The 19,181-nt window shown below is 46.1% G+C and overlaps 1 protein-coding gene across 50 annotated transcripts in view; it reads right to left on the bottom strand.

Moving 5' to 3' along the window:
- Positions 1-19,181, bottom strand: part of LOC110497999 (homeodomain-interacting protein kinase 2) — a 124,391-nt gene that overhangs the window by 96,516 nt on the left and 8,694 nt on the right. For all 50 annotated transcript variants that reach the window (XM_036957254.2, XM_090209993.1, XM_036957222.2 and 47 more), the window contains exon 2: positions 4,272-5,433. In XM_036957254.2, coding sequence (XP_036813149.1) covers positions 4,272-5,433 — 1,162 coding nt within the window. The remainder of the gene's footprint in view (positions 1-4,271; positions 5,434-19,181) is intronic.

The following is a 19,181-nucleotide window of genomic DNA, read 5'->3' as shown; positions in this document are numbered from 1 at the left end:
GGGTGGGCCACCAAAAACGCTGGCGAATGGAAGCAAGCGTACCCCGAACGCCAGGGTGGCCGGCTAACTTGGCAGAGTGAGCCCACTGAAGAACGGCCAGACGAGTAGGAACGGGAACGAAAAGAAGGTTCCTAGGACAAGCGCGCGGCGACGGAGTTTGAGTGAGTGCTTGCTTTACCTGCCTCTCAATTCCCCAGACAGTCAACCCGACAACACGCCCCTCAGGGAGAATCCCCTCGGGGTCAGTGGAGGCTACTGAAGAACTGAAGAGACGAGATAAAGCATCAGGCTTGGTGTTCTTAGAGCCCGGACGATAAGAAATCACGAACTCGAAACGAGCGAAGATCGTGATATTCCTCCGGCACCCCTGTCAAATCACCAGGCTCCTCCTGTGAAGAAGAGACAGAGGAAACAGGAGGGATAGCAGACATTAAACATTTCACATGACAAGAGACGTTCCAGGAGAGGATAGAATTACTAGACCAATTAATGGAAGGATTATGACAAACTAGCCAGGGATGGCCCAAAACAACAGGTGTAAAAGGTGAACGAAAAATTAAAAAAGAAATGGTTTCGCTATGATTACCAGAAACAGTGAGGGTTAAAGGTAGCGTCTCACGCTGAATCCTGGGGAGAGGACTACCATCCAGGGCGAACAAGGCCGTGGACTCCCTTAACTGTCTGAGAGGAATGTCATGTTCCCGAGCCCAGGTCTCGTCCATAAAACAGCCCTCCGCCCCAGAGTCTATTAAGGCACTGCAGGAAGCTGACGAACCGGTCCAGCGTAGATGGACCGACAAGGTAGTGCAGGATCTTGAAGGAGAGACAGGAGTAGTAGCGCTCACCAGTAGCCCTCCGCTTACTGATGAGCTCTGGCTTTTACTGGACATGAAGTGACAAAATGACCAGCAGAACCGCAATAGAGACAGAGGCGGTTGGTGATTCTCCGTTCCCTCTCCTTAGTCGAGATGCGGATACCTCCCAGCTGCATAGGCTCAGCACCCGAGCCGGCAGAGGAAGATGGTAGTGATGCGGAGAGGGGGGCAACGGAGAGCGCAAGCTCCTTTCCACGAGCTCGGTGACGAAGATCAACCCGTCGCTCAATGCGAATAGCGAGTTCAATCAAGGAATCCACGCTGGAAGGAACCTCCCGGGAGAGAATCTCATCCTTTACCTCTGCGCGGAGACCCTCCAGAAAACGAGCGAGCAAAGCCGGCTCGTTCCAGCCACTGGAGGCAGCAAGAGTGCGAAACTCAATAGAGTAGTCTGTTATGGATCGATTACCTTGACATAGGGAAGACAGGGCCCTGGAAGCCTCCTCCCCAAAAACAGATCGATCAAAAACCCGTATCATCTCCTCCTTAAAGTCCTGATACTGGTTAGTACACTCAGCCCTTGCCTCCCAGATTGCCGTGCCCCACTCACGAGCCCGTCCAGTAAGGAGAGATATGACGTAGGCGACACGAGCAGTGCTCCTGGAGTAAGTGTTGGGCTGGAGAGAAAACACAATATCACACTGGGTGAGGAACGAGCGGCATTCAGTGGGCTCCCCAGAGTAACACGGCGGGTTATTGATTCTGGGCTCCGGAGATTCGAAAGCCCTGGAAGTGGCCGGTGGATCGAGGCGGAGATGGTGAACCTGTTCTGTGAGGTTGGAGACTTGGGTGGCCAGGGTCTCAACGGCATGTCGAGCAGCAGACAATTCCTGCTCGTGTCTGCCTAGCATCGCTCCCTGGATCTCGACGGCTGAGTGGAGAGGATCCGAAGTCGCTGGGTCCATTCTTGGTCGGATTCTTCTGTTACGGTGCGTGAATGAGGACCCAAAAGCGAATTAACGTAAACAGAGCTTCTTTAATGACAAAACATAGGTAGGCTCAGATGGACCGGCAGATTCCGACAGGACAGGACAAGGTTGCAGCAAACATGACGATAGTCTGGTTCAGGCATGAATAACACAAACAAGAATCCGACAAAGACAGGAGCAAAAACAGAGAGAGATATAGAGGACTAATCAGAGGGAAAAAGGGAACAGGTGGGAAAAGGGGTGACGAGGTAGTTAGGAGGAGACAAGGAACAGCTGGGGGAAAGAGGGGGAGAAAAGGTAACCTAATAACGACCAGCAGAGGGAGACAGGGTGAAGGGAAAGGACAGAAACAAGACACAACATGACAATACATGACACAATTACAGCTGCAAGTCTCTTGCTTGGCACATCTAGCCACTGGGACTTTTGCCCATTCTTCAAGGCAAAACTGCTCCAGCTCCTTCAAGTTGGATGGGTTCTGCTGGTGTACAGCAATCTTTAAGTCACACCACATATTCTCAATTGGATTGAGGTCTGGGCTTTGACTAGGCCATTCCAAGACATTTAAATGTTTCCCCTTAAACCACTTGAGTGTTGCTTTAGAAGTATGCTTAGGCTCATTGTCCTGCTGGAAGGTGAACCTCCGCTCCAGTCTCAAATCTCTGGAAGACTGAAACAGGTTTCCCTCAAGAATTTCCCTGTGTTTAGCGCCATCCATCATTCCTTCAATTCTGACCAGTTTCCCAGTCTCTGCCGATGAAAAACATCGCGACAGCATGATGCTGCCACCACCATGCCTCACTATGGGGACGGATGTTCTCGGGGTGATGAGAGGTGTCGGGTTTGCGCCAGAAATAGCGGTTTCCTTGATGGCCCAAAAGCTCAATTTTAGTCTCATCTGACCAGAGTACCTTCTTCCATATGTTTGGGGAGTCTCCCACATGCCTTTTGGCAAACACCAAACATGTTTGCTTATTTTTTTCTGGCCACTCTTCCGCATAGTCCAGCTCCGTGGAGTGTACGGCTTAAAGTGGTCCTATGGACAGACACTCCAATCTCCGCTGTGGAGCTTTGCAGCTCCTTCAGGGTTATCTTTTGTGTCTTTGTTGCCTCTCTGATTAATACCCTCCTTGCCTGGTCCATGAGTTTTGGTGGGCAGCACTCTCTTGGCAGGTTTGTTGTGGTGCCATATTCTTTCCAATTTTTAATAATGGATTTAATGGTGCTCCGTGGGATGTTCAAAGTTCTGGATATTTTTTATAACCCATCCCTGATCTGTACTTCTCCACAACTTTGTCCCTGACAAGTTTGGAGAGCTCCTTGGTCTTCATGGTGCCGTGTGCTTGGTGTTGCCCCTTGCTTAGTGGTGTTGCAGACACTGGGGCCTTTCAGAACAGTTGTATATATACTGAGATCATGTGACAGATCATGTGACACTTAGATTGCACACAGATGGACTTTATTTAACTAACTAATGTGACTTCTGAAGGTAATTGGTTGCACAAGATCTTATTTAGGGGCTTCATAGCAAACGGGGTGAATACATATGCACACACCACTTTTCCATTTGACAGTATTTTTTGTCATTTCACATCACCAATTTGGACTATTTTGTGTATGTCCATTACATGAAATCCAAATAAAAATCCATTTAAATTACAGGTTGTAATGCAACAAAATAGGAAAAATGCCAAGGGGTGAATACTTTTGTAAGGCACTGTATTTCCCTCAGATTACACAGAACCACAAAGAATTTGAAAACAAATCCAATTTTGATAAATTCCCATATCTATTGGGTGAAATACCACATTGTCCAATCACAGCAGCAAGATTTGTGACCTGTTGCCACAAGAAAAGGGCAACCAGTGACTAACAAACACCATTGTAAATACAACCCATATTTATGTTGATTTATTTTCCCTTTTGTACTTGAACTATTTGCACATAATTAAACCATAGACATAATATGACATTTGAAATGTCTTTATTCTTTTGGAACTTTTGTGAGTGTAACTGTACATTATCTATTGTTTATTTCACTTTTGTTTATTATTTATTTCACTTGCTTTGGCAATGTAAACATATGTTTCCCATGCCAATAAAGCCCTTAAATTGAAATTGAGAAGGAGAGACCCTAACCAACTACAGCTCATAAGACTGGCACAGAGCAGAAAAACAGAGCCCAGAGCAAGAGCCTTGGTCCAAACACTGAGGCCAACTAGGAAAACATTCCAATAAACCAACCGGTAAATCACACACGACGCACAAAGCACTGTGATATTGAAACAATCAAGGAGGAGAACACATTTGTAAAGAAACATCTACCTCCCCTTGACAAATCTGTCCCGTCTGTAAACCTATTCAAACCCTATTTATTATTAAACTTGCCAGGTCTCCCTTGGGAAATACTTCTTCTTATCATAACGAGATTTCCTGGTTAATTCAAGGTGAAAAAAACTGCTCTTACCTGTAGTATCTGGACTGCAGGTAGGTGGAGCACACGGCTTTGGACACGTGGCTGGCCGAGCCAAAGTCAATGACCTTGACTCGGTAGGGCTGCCTGGAGGGGTCCACCAACATGATGTTCTCTGGCTTCAGGTCAGCGTGGATCAGGCCCAGGCTCTTGAGTTTCATCAGGGCTGTGGCCACCTGCTGTAAGACTGGCCTAATGTACTTCAACGGCAGTGGACTGAACTTGTTCTGCTTGAGGAAGTCGTACAGGTTCTGCTCCAGCATCTCGAACACCAGGCACGTGTGGTTCTTGTGCTGGAAGCACTCGTAGGCACGCACAAAGTTGAAGTCGTCTGCACTCTCTGTGCTCAACCGGGCCAGGATGCTCACCTCGATCTGGCCCTGGCGCGCGTACGATGGGTGGTTCTTCAGGATCTTGATGGCCACAATCTCGTTGGTGCCCCTCTTCCAGCACTTGACCACTTGGCCAAAGGTGCCTCTGCCCAAGAACTCTAGCACCTCGTAGGTGTTGGTCATGGAGCAGACCACCTCGTGCTGCACCAACTGGTAGTCCCCTTCATTGTTGGAACCACTGTTCTTGGAAGTGGCTGTCGATGTGGCCGTTGCCGTGGCGATAGCCACTGTGGCCCCGCTGGCTGCGTTCTGGATCATCGTTGTGCTGCCGCCGTGTTCCTCGATGATCGTCACGCTGCTGTTGCTGTTGTCGAGCTCCTCACTCTTGCGCTTAAGCCCGCATCGCTGGTAGGTGTCCAGCAGGCTGACGGTGCTGCGACGGGTCAAGTTGTGGACTGCTCCACCGCTTCCTCCTCCGCTACTGCTACTGCTTCCACCGCCGCTACCGCTACCGCCCAAGCTCAACAGAGGCCCCAGAGGCCCTGCAGTGCCTGAGGTACTGCTGGCCGAGGCAACCACAATTTTCCCTGCACTCGCCGGGAAGATGAGCGCAGGCTGCTCGTAGGGCAGAGAGGAATTGATTCCCAGAGAGGTGGCTTGGGACAATTGCTGCTTGCTGTTCTGGTTGTAGACGACTTTGCTGTGTGTGCCGTACCCTGTCATATCCCAGTATGAACTCTGCTCCACCTTCAGCTTCTTCACGCTAAAGAAGGCACTTGACTGGAGAGATTGAGGGGACAAGACTTGCACTTGCGAGGCCATACCTGGAAGAGAGGAGAGGAGGGGAGAAGGGAGTGGGAGAGAGACAGAAAGTGAGCGGTAGGAATTTGAGACAGTGCTTGAAACACAAGTGGCTTCTTTAAATAAAGAGCGCTTATGTCAGGGCCGACGAGGCCCATGTCGACGTATCAATGTCTCACTAAACCAACACAAACTAAAAACTAAAAATCACATTGGTTATTTAACTCTTTAAGGCAACTTTTCAGAATGACGTATTATGTATGCTACTCATGGCAAGAGAAAAATAGATTTCTGTATATGTTTTAAAACTATACAGTATTGTAACGTGCTTGACTATAGGATATACAGTATATGATGTTTAAACAGGAACTTTGTGTTTGTATGGTGACTATCTAGACCGTTGATGTATGCAGAGGAATTGCCTTTTCTCTTCAGTTCCCATCTGGACTAATGTAGAGCTATAATAATACTATTCATAGGGAACTCAGAGAATGCAGAAATGTGTACCAAAATGAGCCCTTCGAAAGTTGCGTGACTCTCAAGGAATGATAGCAATTTCCTCAGCAAAAAGCAAAATGACAACCCAGACCCTGCATTTGTTGGTACACAATCAGCTTGAAAGAGAGAGAGAGAAAGATAAAAAAAGACTCTTCTATTTTCGAAACAACAGAGGAGCATTTGAACTTTGTCTCAACATCAGATCCTGAAGACAACAAGCAAAAGCGGAAAACTGCAAGGCACTGAGCTCATGGGAACTGCCTGCCTCAGAATAAGCTTCTCCAAGCAAACAACAGCCCAAAAATACCCCTCTCAAACAGGCCTGTTTGTAGCACTGAAATTATTGTTACAGCACAAGCCGGCTTACTGGCCTCGGTACTGATATATAACAGTCTCCAATGTACCCCAAATTAGTGTACTAACAAATTTACGATCTACCACCTGTGTACATCTTCACTCACATGCATATCGCATTTTTAAATCCAGACTAAATCCACAAACACACACACTCAAAATCCTAACACACACCCGTGCATGTACACAGTCAGCATATTATACATGCCCTAGCCTACATGGCTAAAACACAGGAGGTTGGTGGCATCTTAATTGGGGAGGACAGGCTTGTGGTAGTGACTGGAGAGGAATAGGTGGAATGGTATCAAATACATCAAACACATGGTTTCCATGTTTGATGCCATTCTATTTACATTCTATTTCCAGCCATTATTATGAGGCATCCTGCCCTAAGAAGCCTCCACTTCGCTAAAACCATGATGGTTCAGGAGTGTGTTGGGAATAGGGGGCAGAGGGAGGAGACATACTTAGTCACTCTGTCATTATTAGCCTTCTGAGTTCTGAATGATGATCTGGCCATCTCCTCCTCTCTTTCTCTCTCTCTCCCTCTCCTCCATCTCATCCTTCTCCTCCACCTCTTCTACTCTCTCCTTCTCTCCCCCTCCTTCTCCTCCACCTCTTCCACTCTCTCCTTCTCTCCTCCTCCTCTTCATCCCCCTCCTCCATCTCATTTCCTCTCTCCTCTCCTCCCTTTCCTCCTACCAGATGTTTGGTAGTATAGCTAGGGACACTGGTCATCATAATGGTCATCTGGTCTTAACCTTAATGCTGCACCGCGAATCCGATGCCTGTAGGCTGTAGGTTAGTTGATAAAGCATATTACTAGGGGCCTTTGCTTTACCACACTACTCCTCTTGCGTAAGGGTTACCCTACACCACTACACGCCCATCCTTGGCCCCCTCTATGCCCTGGGCTGTCAAAAACATGTGGATGAGGGAGTAATGAAGACCGTCCGCTGGGTTAGTAGGAGCAAGGCACTATGCTAATCACTTAAGCCACCAGGGCCAGATGTCACTGCTCGGATTACCCACCAATTCCTTCGGTGGAGACTTTCACGCTAAAAATAATTTGGCCACGTTGGCATTGGCATAGTCACTAGTCACCGTCAGCGGTGCTGCTGCTGTGTGAGACTGACTGTAAAACTATGGGAGGATAATCAGATACTACAGTAGGAGCAATGGCCTACTGCTCTGATCGTGATGTTAAATTCCAGGATTACATTTCCATGATTATGGATGACCAACAATAACAGCATCGGCCAAGCAGCTTTTGGTTTACGGCACTTGGCTCAAGCTGTCCCTTTCCAAAGCGGCGCCATCGCCATCAAAAATCTTCCTCAATCTGACTTTAGCTATTGGTCATTGACTCCTGTTGGTTACTGTTCTGCTGTCAGTGTCCAAACTAGGGCCGTCCCCAACTAAAAATGGTCGACCAAGAGTCATCTGTTCTTTTGACCAATTTTGCGTCGCCCCATGGTTCGCCCAGCCGGCTGCGACAGAGCCTGGGCTCAAACCCAGAGTCTCTGGTGGCACAGCTAGCGCTTTAGACCACTGCGCCACCCGGGAGGCCCTTTAAGCACACTGTTTGATGAAATAATTAAGACACAGAAATGACTAGAGGGAGACCGACAGCAATTGATTTGATTTTGCCGGGCTCAGACTTGCTGTGTTAAATAAAAAGAACAGTGACTGTGTGACTAGCACCCGTTGTCTCTCTCCTCCCTGCTGCAGTGACCACCACAGAACAGTGTTTATCGCTCTGTCCATGTTGCTGAAGCTGCAACATAATTACAGCCATTTCTGACTGAAAAGTTCTGTTACCGAAATCACTCATTTGTTTAGGAAAAACATTCCCTATTCCCTCAACCCTTGCTCTCTTCAAGTGACACATGCATTCAGAAAGTATTCAGATCCCTTGACTTTTTTTGTTACAGCCTTGTTATAAAATGTATTAAATAGTTGTTTTCCCTCATCAATCTACACACACAATACCCCATAATGATAAACAGGTTTTTAGACATTATGTGATCCTAGGGTGGCAACACATACATGCTAAGTGATTTCAATGAGTCTTTCTACATTCTGATTGTTTTATACTGTTCAATTCAACTTCAACCAAAACAAATTTCCTGCATTGCCATTAATCTGAGATAATTTCCACACTGCCATGTAGGGCTGCACGGTATGGGCAAAAAAAACAAGGCCTGATTTTTAACCAAATGTTGCAAAATGACTCCCTGATTAAATAAAAAATATTTATTTGTATTTTTATATGGGCGAAAACTCTAACCGTAACCATGGCCTTTAATGTATCCATGACTCACTAGGGAAACTATGGGAGCTGGGAACACAGTTAATACAACTGACTTGCCTGTGAACACAGAACACAGAAAAGTCATTCAATGAACACACAGTTGGGGTCAAATGGCTGGAATGTTATCTCTGAACAACATGCTTAGGTAACAATACGCACAATTGTACTTCATTGGCATCTCAGAACTAATGAATCATTATTGAATCACCGCTTAAGTTCAAAATTGTCTGTGATCTGAACCCTGAAATCTTAACAACCATCTCCCTTTCTCTGTGGTTTACTGTTCACCTTTATATTTAAACTAACATTGTAGTCTACACAACTTCTTAATTCCACTTATGAAGTTTATTTTCATTTCTGAACTTAGTGCCAAATGCAAAACTGTAAAGGGCCCATTTTTTTCACGTTTATAATGTTAGAATGCCTTAAGTAGCCTGGTCCTCCATTTAATATACCTTAAAGAGCATGGTGTGTTCAGCGCACTGCAATTTAGCAGAGAACCACAGGGATTTTCTCACTGTTTAGAAGCAGCATGCTGAAGTGGAAATGGTCAATGTCTTTAGGGGGGATTATGTCCTCTGTCAAAGGCTAGTTAATCTGCTTTTTAGGCAGAACAAGGCTATTCTGCGCGGGAGGCCACGGGTGAGAGGGTGGGTGGGTGAGAGGGTGGGTGAGAGGGTGGATGGGTGGGAGGGATGGTCTGGTTACTGACTGACTAGGTCCTGTGTGCTTGCCTGTTTTAATTAACACCTGTATTGTGGTGTGCATGACAACTAGTACCAGATCAATATTTTAATATATATATATATTTCACCTTTATTTAACCAGGTAGCCCAGTTGAGAACAAGTTCTCATTTACAACTGTGACCTGGCCAAGATAAAGCAAAGCAGTGCGACAAAAACAACAACACAGAGTTACACATGGGATAATCAAACATACAGTCAATAACACAATAGAAAGATCTATATTCAGTGTGTGCAAATGTAGTAAGATTAGGGAGTTAAGGCAATAAATAGGCCATTGTGGCGAAATAATTACAATTTAGCAATTAAACACTGGAGTGATAAATGTGCAGATGATGATGATGATGATGTGCAAGTAGAGATACTGGAGTGCAAAAGAGCAAAACTAAATAACTATATGGGGATGAGGTAGTTGGGTGGGCTATTTACAGATGGGCTGTGTACAGGTGCAGTGATCGGTAAGCTGCTCTGACAGCTGATACTTAAAGTTAGTGAGGGAGATATAATGTCACGACTTCTGCCAAAGTCAGTCCCTCTCCTTGTTCGGGCGGTGTACAGAGGTCGACGTCACCGGCCTTCTAGCCACCGCCGATCCACTTTTCATTTTCCATTTGTTCTGTCTTTGTCTTTCACACCTGGCTTCACTCAACCAATTACTTGTTTATTATTTAACCGTCTGTTCCACATGTTTTGTTTGTGAGTGTCACATTCTGACCTTTATTTCCTTTGTTTTGTCTTTATTTAGTATGGTCAGGGCGTGAGTTGGGGTGGGCAGTCTATGTTTTTTTTTTCTATGTTTGGTTTCTGTTCCGGCCTAGTATGGTTCTCAATCAGAGGCAGGTGTCGATAATTGTCTCTGATTGAGAATCATACCTAGGTAGCCTGGGTTTCACTGTTGGTTTGTAGGTGTTTGTTTCCGTGTGAGTGTTTGTCGGCACATGGTACTGTTTCGGTTTTTGTAGATTTCACGTTATCGTTTATTGTTTTTGTTCGAGTGTTCATCTGTCTTTATTAAAAACATTATGAACACTTACCACGCTGCATCTTGGTCCGATCCTTACTCCTCTTCAGACGAAGAGGAAATCTGCCGTTACACTGAGTGATTGTTCTTTGTACATCGGTCCGTTTTTGTGGGCTCGCTATGTTACTTTGTATTTTTGTAATTTTGAGTAAAGTACGTTGATTACTCATATCTGCTGTCCTGCGACTGACTCTCTACACCAGCTACACACAGGACCATTACACTCTAACTTGCAATATATGAGAGGTGGAATACACATACAGGCCTTCTGGTTGACTCTTCTCTAGAGGAGAGGAGGAATATACATACAGGCCTGCTGGTTGACTCTTCTCTAGAGGAGAGGAGGAATATACATACAGGCCTGCTGGTTGACTCTTCTCTAGAGGAGAGGAGGAATACACATACAGGCCTTCGGGTTGACTCTTCTCTAGATGAGAGGAGAAATACACATACAGGCCTTCTGGTTGACCCTTCTCTAGGGGAGAGGAGGAATACACATATGGGTCTGCTGGTTGACTCTTCTCTAGAGGAGAGGAGGAATACACATACAGGCATTCTGGTTGACTCTTCTCTAGGGGAGAGGAGGAATACACATACAGGCCTACTGGTTGACTCTTCTCTAGAGGAGAGGAGGAATACACATACAGGCCTTCTGGTTGACTCTTCTCTAGAGGAGAGGAAGAATACACATAAGAGCCTGCTGGTTGACTCTTCTCTATAGGAGAGGAGGAATACACATACAGGCCTACTGGTTGACTCTTCTCTAGAGGAGAGGAGGAATACACATACAGGCCTTCTGGTTGACTCTTCTCTAGAGGAGAGGAAGAATACACATAAGAGCCTGCTGGTTGACTCTTCTCTATAGGAGAGGAGGAATACACATACAGGCCTTCTGGTTGACTCTTCTCTAGAGGAGAGGAGGAATACACATACAGGCCTTCTGGTTGACTCTTCTCTAGGGGAGAGGAGGAATACACATACAGGCCTTCTGGTTGACTCTTCTCTAGAGGAGAGGAAGAATACACATACAGGCCTGCTGGTTGACTCTTCTCTAGAGGAGAGGAGGAATACACATACAGGCCTTCTGGTTGACTCTTCTCTATAGGAGAGGAGGAATACACATACAGGCCTTCTGGTTGACTCTTCTCTAGAGGAGAGGAAGAATACACATACAGGCCTTCTGGTTGACTCTTCTCTAGAGGAGAGGAGGAATACACATACAGGCCTGCTGGTTGACTCTTCTCTATAGCAGAGGAGGAATACACATACGGGCCTGCTGGTTGACTCTTCTCTATAGGAGAGGAGGAATACACATACAGGCCTTCTGGTTGACTCTTCTCTAGAGGAGAGGAGGAATACACATACAGGCCTTCTGGTTGACCCCTCTCTAGAGGAGAGGAAGAATACACATACAGGCCTTCTGGTTGACTCTTCTCTAGAGGAGAGGAGGAATACACATACAGGCCTTCTGGTTGACCCCTCTCTAGAGGAGAGGAAGAATACACATACAGGCCTTCTGGTTGACTCTTCTCTATAGCAGAGGAGGAATACACATACGGGCCTGCTGGTTGACTCTTCTCTATAGGAGAGGAGGAATACACATACAGGCCTTCTGGTTGACTCTTCTCTATAGGAGAGGAGGAATACACATACAGGCCTACTGGTTGACTCTTCTCTAGAGGAGAGGAGGAATACACATACAGGCCTGCTGGTTGACTCTTTAGAGGAGAGGAGGAATACACATACAGGCCTGCTGGTTGACTCTTTAGAGGAGAGGAGGAATACACATACAGGCCTTCTGGTTGCCTCTTCCTTGGTCATAGGGATAGCTAACCCTCTATTGAATGTATTAGAAACCAATGGCAAGTCCAAGTTCTGCTGAAAAAGAGCTGTAACTCTATGTCCATAATCATGAAGCGATGAGAGAATGTACAGCACTTTGCATTTCCCATCAACTGCCTGAATGATAGCAGGATGTACAATCTAGACGCTGGACAGGAAGACATGCTGCAGTATATACAGACCATTGGACAGGGCGGTCTGTCTTGCACTGCTGATCCGGGACAGTCAGGCATCTGCCGGAATTGTCCGCCATGGATGGGGGGCAAATCACTTGTTATGACTTGACCTCAGTTCTGTCTAGACTAAGTATTATCTCCCCTTGCCTCTGATTGGGGCATTCAGTGGCGGGAGAGGAGAGACGTAGCTGTGCCCCCCCCCTCCCCACACACACACCTCTCTGCTGCTCATTCCAGTCAGCATCAGTGTCATTCGCTTCTCTGCCTGCCTGCCTGACTGTCCATCAAGGTCCATTGAGGTCCATTTAGGCCCATGGCAGCGAGACCCTACTGTGTCATATGCAGCACAGAGCCAGCCAGCCAGCCTCTCATAATAAACTATGAGGGCCACTGGAAGGCTGGGGACTGGAGGTAAAAATTAATGCACCATTGGAGGAACATATTGACTGTTCGGAGCGAACAAGCCAGCCATGTCATTCAGCCTGGCCTTGTGTGTCTGGCTTCTGGGAACTGTCTTCAGTGGAGGTGCTGGGGCCTGTCTCTCCCCCACTGTAACACACCACTCCAGACCACTATTGACCACCCTGTCCACTTTATAGCTCCCATCTCAGCTTATTTATAGAATAATGCATCAGAGAGGCAGTCAGGGAGTGAAGTTAGAGCCTCTCCCTGACACACACATTACACATTACACATTATACACACACACACACACACACACACACACACACACACACACACACACACACACACACACACACACACACACACACACACACACACACACACACACACACACACACACACACCACCTATAGCCTATACGGTTTGTATAGGATGCTGTTTGACAGATGCAGAAGGTTTCGAGGCCTATAAACCAGCAGCTTGCCTGGTATGCCACTTGCCTGGTGTGCCACTCCCCGAGTGTACCCAGAGTGTCCAGCGATGGTAAACTACAGATGCTGAGTGAGTTGTGTGAGATAACAACACACTATACATGTGCAAATGTGTGTGCCCATGCACACATGCACACACACACAGTGTCACACATTACAATTAAAATCCATAAGGTCACTTGTAGCCAATACATTTTGAAATCCTCTTTAATGAATAACAAATAGGTAGTCGCCATGATCATGCATCTAAACTAACAACAAGGCAGCCGCTCAGCAGTGGTTGGATAATAGATTACAGCTTGTTATTCACATGTAAAGTTCAGCCCTATAAAAAGCCAACTGTTTGGTTTATGAGGTACCTTTGGCATGGTTTCATTGTGTGCCACAGCTTAACCTCTGCCTGTTTATTTCTCATCCCTGGAAGTGGGAGGGAGGGAGGGAGGGAGGGAGGGAGGGAGGGAGGGAGGGAGGGAGGGAGGGAGGGAGGGAGGAGAGGGGGGTGTGGGCCATGGTGATTGCAGGATTTCTTATTAATCACACACACACTAAGCACAGCGCAGTACAAAGCACAGCACCCAACTTCCTCCCCACAGAGAGAGACCAAGAGAGAGAAAGGGGGGGAAGAGATACACAGAAAAACAGAAGAAGAGAGAAACAGAGCAAGGGAGAGTGAGAGACAGAAACAGAAAGATGGAGAGACATAGAAGACAGAGGGAGACAGCATAACATTGCTGTTACACTAGGCTTTGAACCCCACCAATCCTCTGACGGACTCTGCTTTGACTACTGTTCCAGGTCGCCAGGAAAACACAGCAGGGCCATGCAGGGACACACACCTGATAAGCAGCCTGCCTTTCTTCTCTCTGCTTATCACCCATGTACAGTGCCAGCCCAACAGGCCTCTCTCCACTGCATGCTCTCCCTCTGACTCCTAATGAGCAGCAGGACACCTGCCTATTGAGCGTTATGAAGGGGGAAATATATGGGCAGAGAACAGTGTCACAAGGACATGTTAGAATGTATGTTTTGAGTGTCTCTATAGATATGTTGGCCTAAACATTCAGTCACCAAGGCAAGCTAACCACATGCTGTAATTAATTGTGTGTGCATGTTGAGGTGGCATGTTTGCAGTTCTTACAGTGCTGCCAGGTTACAAACCCCAGAGAAAGACACACCGAGGACACGAACCCCGGAGAAAGACACACTGAGGACACGAACCCTGGAGAAAGACACACTGAGGACACGAACCCCGGAGAAAGACACACTGAGGACACGAACCCCGGAGAAAGACACACTGAGGACACGAACCCCGGAGAAAGACACACAGAGGACACGAACCCTGGAGAAAGACACACTGAGGACACGAACCCCGGAGAAAGAGACACTGAGGACACGGACCCCGGAGAAAGACACACTGAGGACACAAACCCCGGAGAAAGACACACTGAGGACACGGACCCCGGAGAAAGACACACTGAGAACACGGACCCCGGAGAAAGAGACACCGAGGACACGAACCCCGGAGAAAGACACACTGAGGACACGAACCCGGAGAAAGAGACACTGAGGACACGGACCCCGGAGAAAGACACACTGAGGACACAAACCCCGGAGAAAGAGACAATGAGGACACGAACCCTGGAGAAAGACACACTGAGGACACAAACCCTGGAGAAAGACACACTGAGGACACAGACCCCGGAGAAAGAGACACTGAGGACACGGACCCCGGAGAAAGACACACTGAGGACACAAACCCAGGAGAAAGACACACTGAGAACACAAACCCCGGAGAAAGAGACACGGAGGACACGAACCCCGGAGAAAGACACACTGAGGACACAAACCCCGGAGAAAGAGACTCTGAGGACACGAACCCCAGGGGAAGGTCACACTGAGAACACGGACCCCGGAGAAAGAGACAATGAGGACACGAACCCCGGAGAAAGAGACAATGAGGACACGGACCCCAGAGAAAGAGACAATGAGGACACGAACCCCGGAGAAAGAGACAATGAGGACACGAACCCCAGAGAAAGAGACAATGAGGACACGAACCCCGGAGAAAGAGACAATGAGGCCACGAACCCCGGAGAAAGAGACAATGAGGACACGAACCCCGGAGAAAGAGACACTGAGGACACAAACCCCAGAGAAGGTCACACTGAGAACACGGACCCCGGAGAAAGAGACAATGAGGACACGAACCCCAGAGAAAGAGACAATGAGGACACGAACCCCGGAGAAAGAGACAATGAGGACACGAACCCCGGAGAAAGAGACACTGAGGACACGAACCCCGGAGAAGGTCACACTGAGAACACGCACGCACAACATATCCACAGCCATCATTCACTCCAAAGATCAACCAATAATGGCGCTGCGGCATGTCAAGTTTTCTGAAGAAACCATTAACCTTCATAGACCATAATCAGATTGTGGATCAATCTAACATTTTCCAATTAAATTAAATTATAGACCCATACCAAACAATCAAAATACAAGACAAAGACATAGCTGAGGGAATAACACAATAAACAATTTAAGAGAAAATACATTTAAATCTGCTTTTGTTCTTTGTAAATTAATTGGGTTGTACTAAGAGCAGAAAAATGAATGAGTTAATACTCTAAATGATAATAGCATTTACAAGGAGGCACATCTGTATGAACCTAACATGATTATCATGGGGAAAGTGTTTTAATAATATTGTACTTGTTTAATTTGAAATATTATGATCATTAAAAAAGCTAGTTAAATCCTCCATGTCACTGTGCTGATGATGATGAGAGAGAGAGAGAGAGAGAGAGAGAGAGAGACTTGAAACAAACATAAATAACATGGGTTGTGGTTTCTGAGACATTTTGTACTATGCAAAATTAAGACAGTTATATACAATTAAAAACATTTCACAACAGATTAAGTATGTTCCCTCAGGCCACTTTTCTACTACCACATATCTACAACACACAATCCATGTGTACGTGTGTGTATGGTGTATATGTTATCATGTGTGTGTGTATGCGTGTGTCTGTGCCCGTGTGTGTCTCTTCACAGTTCCAGTTGTTCCATAAGGTGTATTTTTATCTTGTTTTTAAAACTAATTTTACTGCTTGCATGAATTACTTGATGTGGGAAAGAGTTTCATGTAGTCATGGCTCTATTTAGTACTGTTCACCTTCCATAGTCTGTTCTGGACTTGGAGACTGTGAAGAGACCTCTGGTGGCATGCCTTGTGGGGTATGCATTTTGTGTCTAAGCTGTGTGCTAGTAGTTTAACAGACAGCTCGGTGCATTCAACATGTCAATACTTCTCACAAATACAAGTGGTGATGAAGTCAATCTCTCCTCTACTTTGAACCAGGAGAGATTGACATGCAGATTATTAATGTTAGCTCTCGTGTACATTTAAGGGCCAGCCGTGCTGCCCTGTTCATTAAGCAGCACCAACCAAAACCAGTCCACCGTGGAGGAGCGTTTAATGGGGTATGGGTGTGCTCTAACAGGGGATAAGGAGGAACCCAGGGGTCAACAGCTCTGCTCTAAGCTATGCCTGTACTCCAGTACAACTCCCACTCAGAAGAGACACACTATACAGCCCAGCCTGGTCTCAACACCCAGCCAGGAATTAACCAAATATTACTGTGTGTGTCCACAGATCACTGCAGGTCTTGTGCGTGACAGACACCCATAGTCCTGGTCCTGCGTCACTGCCTCGTCCTACACTGAATCCCAAACACAGAGGAACCAGTCGGTCCCCATGAGTCACCCAGCGACCAATCAGCAGAAAGTCAGGCATAGTGTTTTCAAGCAAGTTTTTAAGCAGAAGCGTTTTCTGGGAAGAGGGCTTGGTTAACCAGAGCACATCCATCCCCACATGTGGTTAGCCTTTCCTTCCCTTCTTCCTTTTCTCACTCCATCGTTTCTGCTATCACATAGAACTTAGGGGCGGGGCAGGTCATGGCACACATGCTTCCCCAGATTACTTGTGTGTGTGATATTTCAGAGGAGGGTGTTGGACCAGAGCTTAGGAGCAGGAAAGGGCCATGGTGCTTCAGAGTCATTTAGCAGCTGGGCTCCTGTTCCAGGGAACTTATACCCTGACTACACCTCTCGCGTCGCGTGCCCGAGTGTTGCAAAATAAACATAGAAATCTATATTATTAAATTATTGCACCCACACTGCTCGTGCGCGCCAACGAGTGCAAGCTAGCTAGCTAAATTGCCATAAATGTTTAATGCTTTTCGACCTGTCCCCAAATTAATATAATTGGTTCAGAGTTTGTTTTGATATTTTAACCTGCGTGTCGTGATCGCGTTTTGTGTGGGAGGGCAAAATACATTTATGCACGATGGCGCACACACACAGCCGGTTTGGGTTCCGTGTAACTGTCTGGTTCTCTGAAGAGTAGCTTCCTCTCTGGAACAACCATCTCTCTTCACAGAATCCAGCAGACGCCACAGTAGCAGTCGCACAGACGCACACACACAGACGTGAATTACACAGAAAGATATCTGGTGACAGAGCTGCTGAGGTATCAAATGATTTCCTTTGCAAACAGGGAGGCCTCAACTCCCTGACTTTGTCTCTTTCAGAAAGTTACTGAGGTAAAAACAACAGTCCTAAAGCACCTGTGATGGAAGACAGGCTTTCATACACTCCCGTTCAAAAGTTTGGGGTCACTTAGACATATTTTGTTGTTGAAAGAAAAGCACATTTTGTTGTCCATTAAAATAACATAAAATTGATCAGAAATACAGTGTAGACATTGTTAATGTTGTAAATGACTATTGTAACTGGAAACGGCTGATTTTTTATGGAATATACATAGGCGTGCAAAGGCGTATTGTTTGCGCTGTTCTGTGAAGGGAGTAGTACACAGCATAGTACCAGATTTTCAGTTTCTTGGACATTTCTCACATGGAAAAGCATTCATTTCTCAGAACAAGAATAGACTGACGAGTTTCAGAAGAAAGTTATTTGTTTCTGGCCATTTTGAGCCTGTAATTGAACCCACAAATGCTGAAGCTCCAGATACTCAACTAGTCCAAAGAAGGCCAGTTTTATTGCTTCTTTAATCAGGAAAACAGTTTTCAGCTGTGCTAACATAATTGCAAAAGGGTTTTCTAATGATCAATTAGACTTTTAATATGATAAACTTGGTCTGGCTAACACAACGTGCCATTGGAACACAGGAGTGATGGTTGCTGATAATGGGCCTCTATACACCTATATAGATATTCTATTTTAAAATATCTGCCGTTTCCAGCTACAATAGTTATTTACAACATTAACTATGTCTACACTGTATTTCTGATCAATTTGATGTTATTTTAATGGACAAAAAATGTGCTTTTCTTTCAAAAACAAGGACATTTCAAAGTGACGACAAACTTTTGAACGGTAGTGTATATCTAAAGGTCAGTTATTGTCCTTTTTCTGAGGTTGTTTCTCTGAAAAATCCAGAGCCTTTTGCTAGCCCCTGCCTGAGCACACAGCTGCCATGACCCATCACGGAGTGCGTATGTGTGTGTGTGCGTGTGTCATTGATCCTCAATAAAAGGAGACAGGTTAGAGGAGACGGATGCACCCCCTCTGCACACCCCACCGCCACCCCCCACGACCTTTGAGAGCACCCTGGAGGCCCATGGGCCCCTCCACACCCCCCTCGATCTCCTTCATTTCTCCCTTTCTCTCTCTCTCGCTCTGAAATGAAGGGTCAGTTCTTAGAGCAGACAGGTTCTTTCCCTTTGTTGTTTTAAAGACTGAACGCCAGGTCAATGTAGCCAACAATGTGGCCATGAAATAATCATAGCCAACTGAATATCAAAGAAATTGTTCCCAAAAAATTGAATAAGGTGTGAAAAGTAAAAGAAAAAATAACTAATAATCATATTTTTCTATGACCTTAATGTTACATCCTTTT

The sequence above is a fragment of the Oncorhynchus mykiss genome, chromosome 2 (genome assembly GCF_057628025.1).
Source record: "Oncorhynchus mykiss isolate SJ-2025 chromosome 2, ASM5762802v1, whole genome shotgun sequence".
In the NCBI taxonomy this organism is placed as follows: Eukaryota; Metazoa; Chordata; class Actinopteri; order Salmoniformes; family Salmonidae; genus Oncorhynchus; species Oncorhynchus mykiss.
The sequence above is the reverse complement of the archived record's forward strand: the minus strand, read 5'-3'. Positions and strand labels throughout refer to the sequence as shown.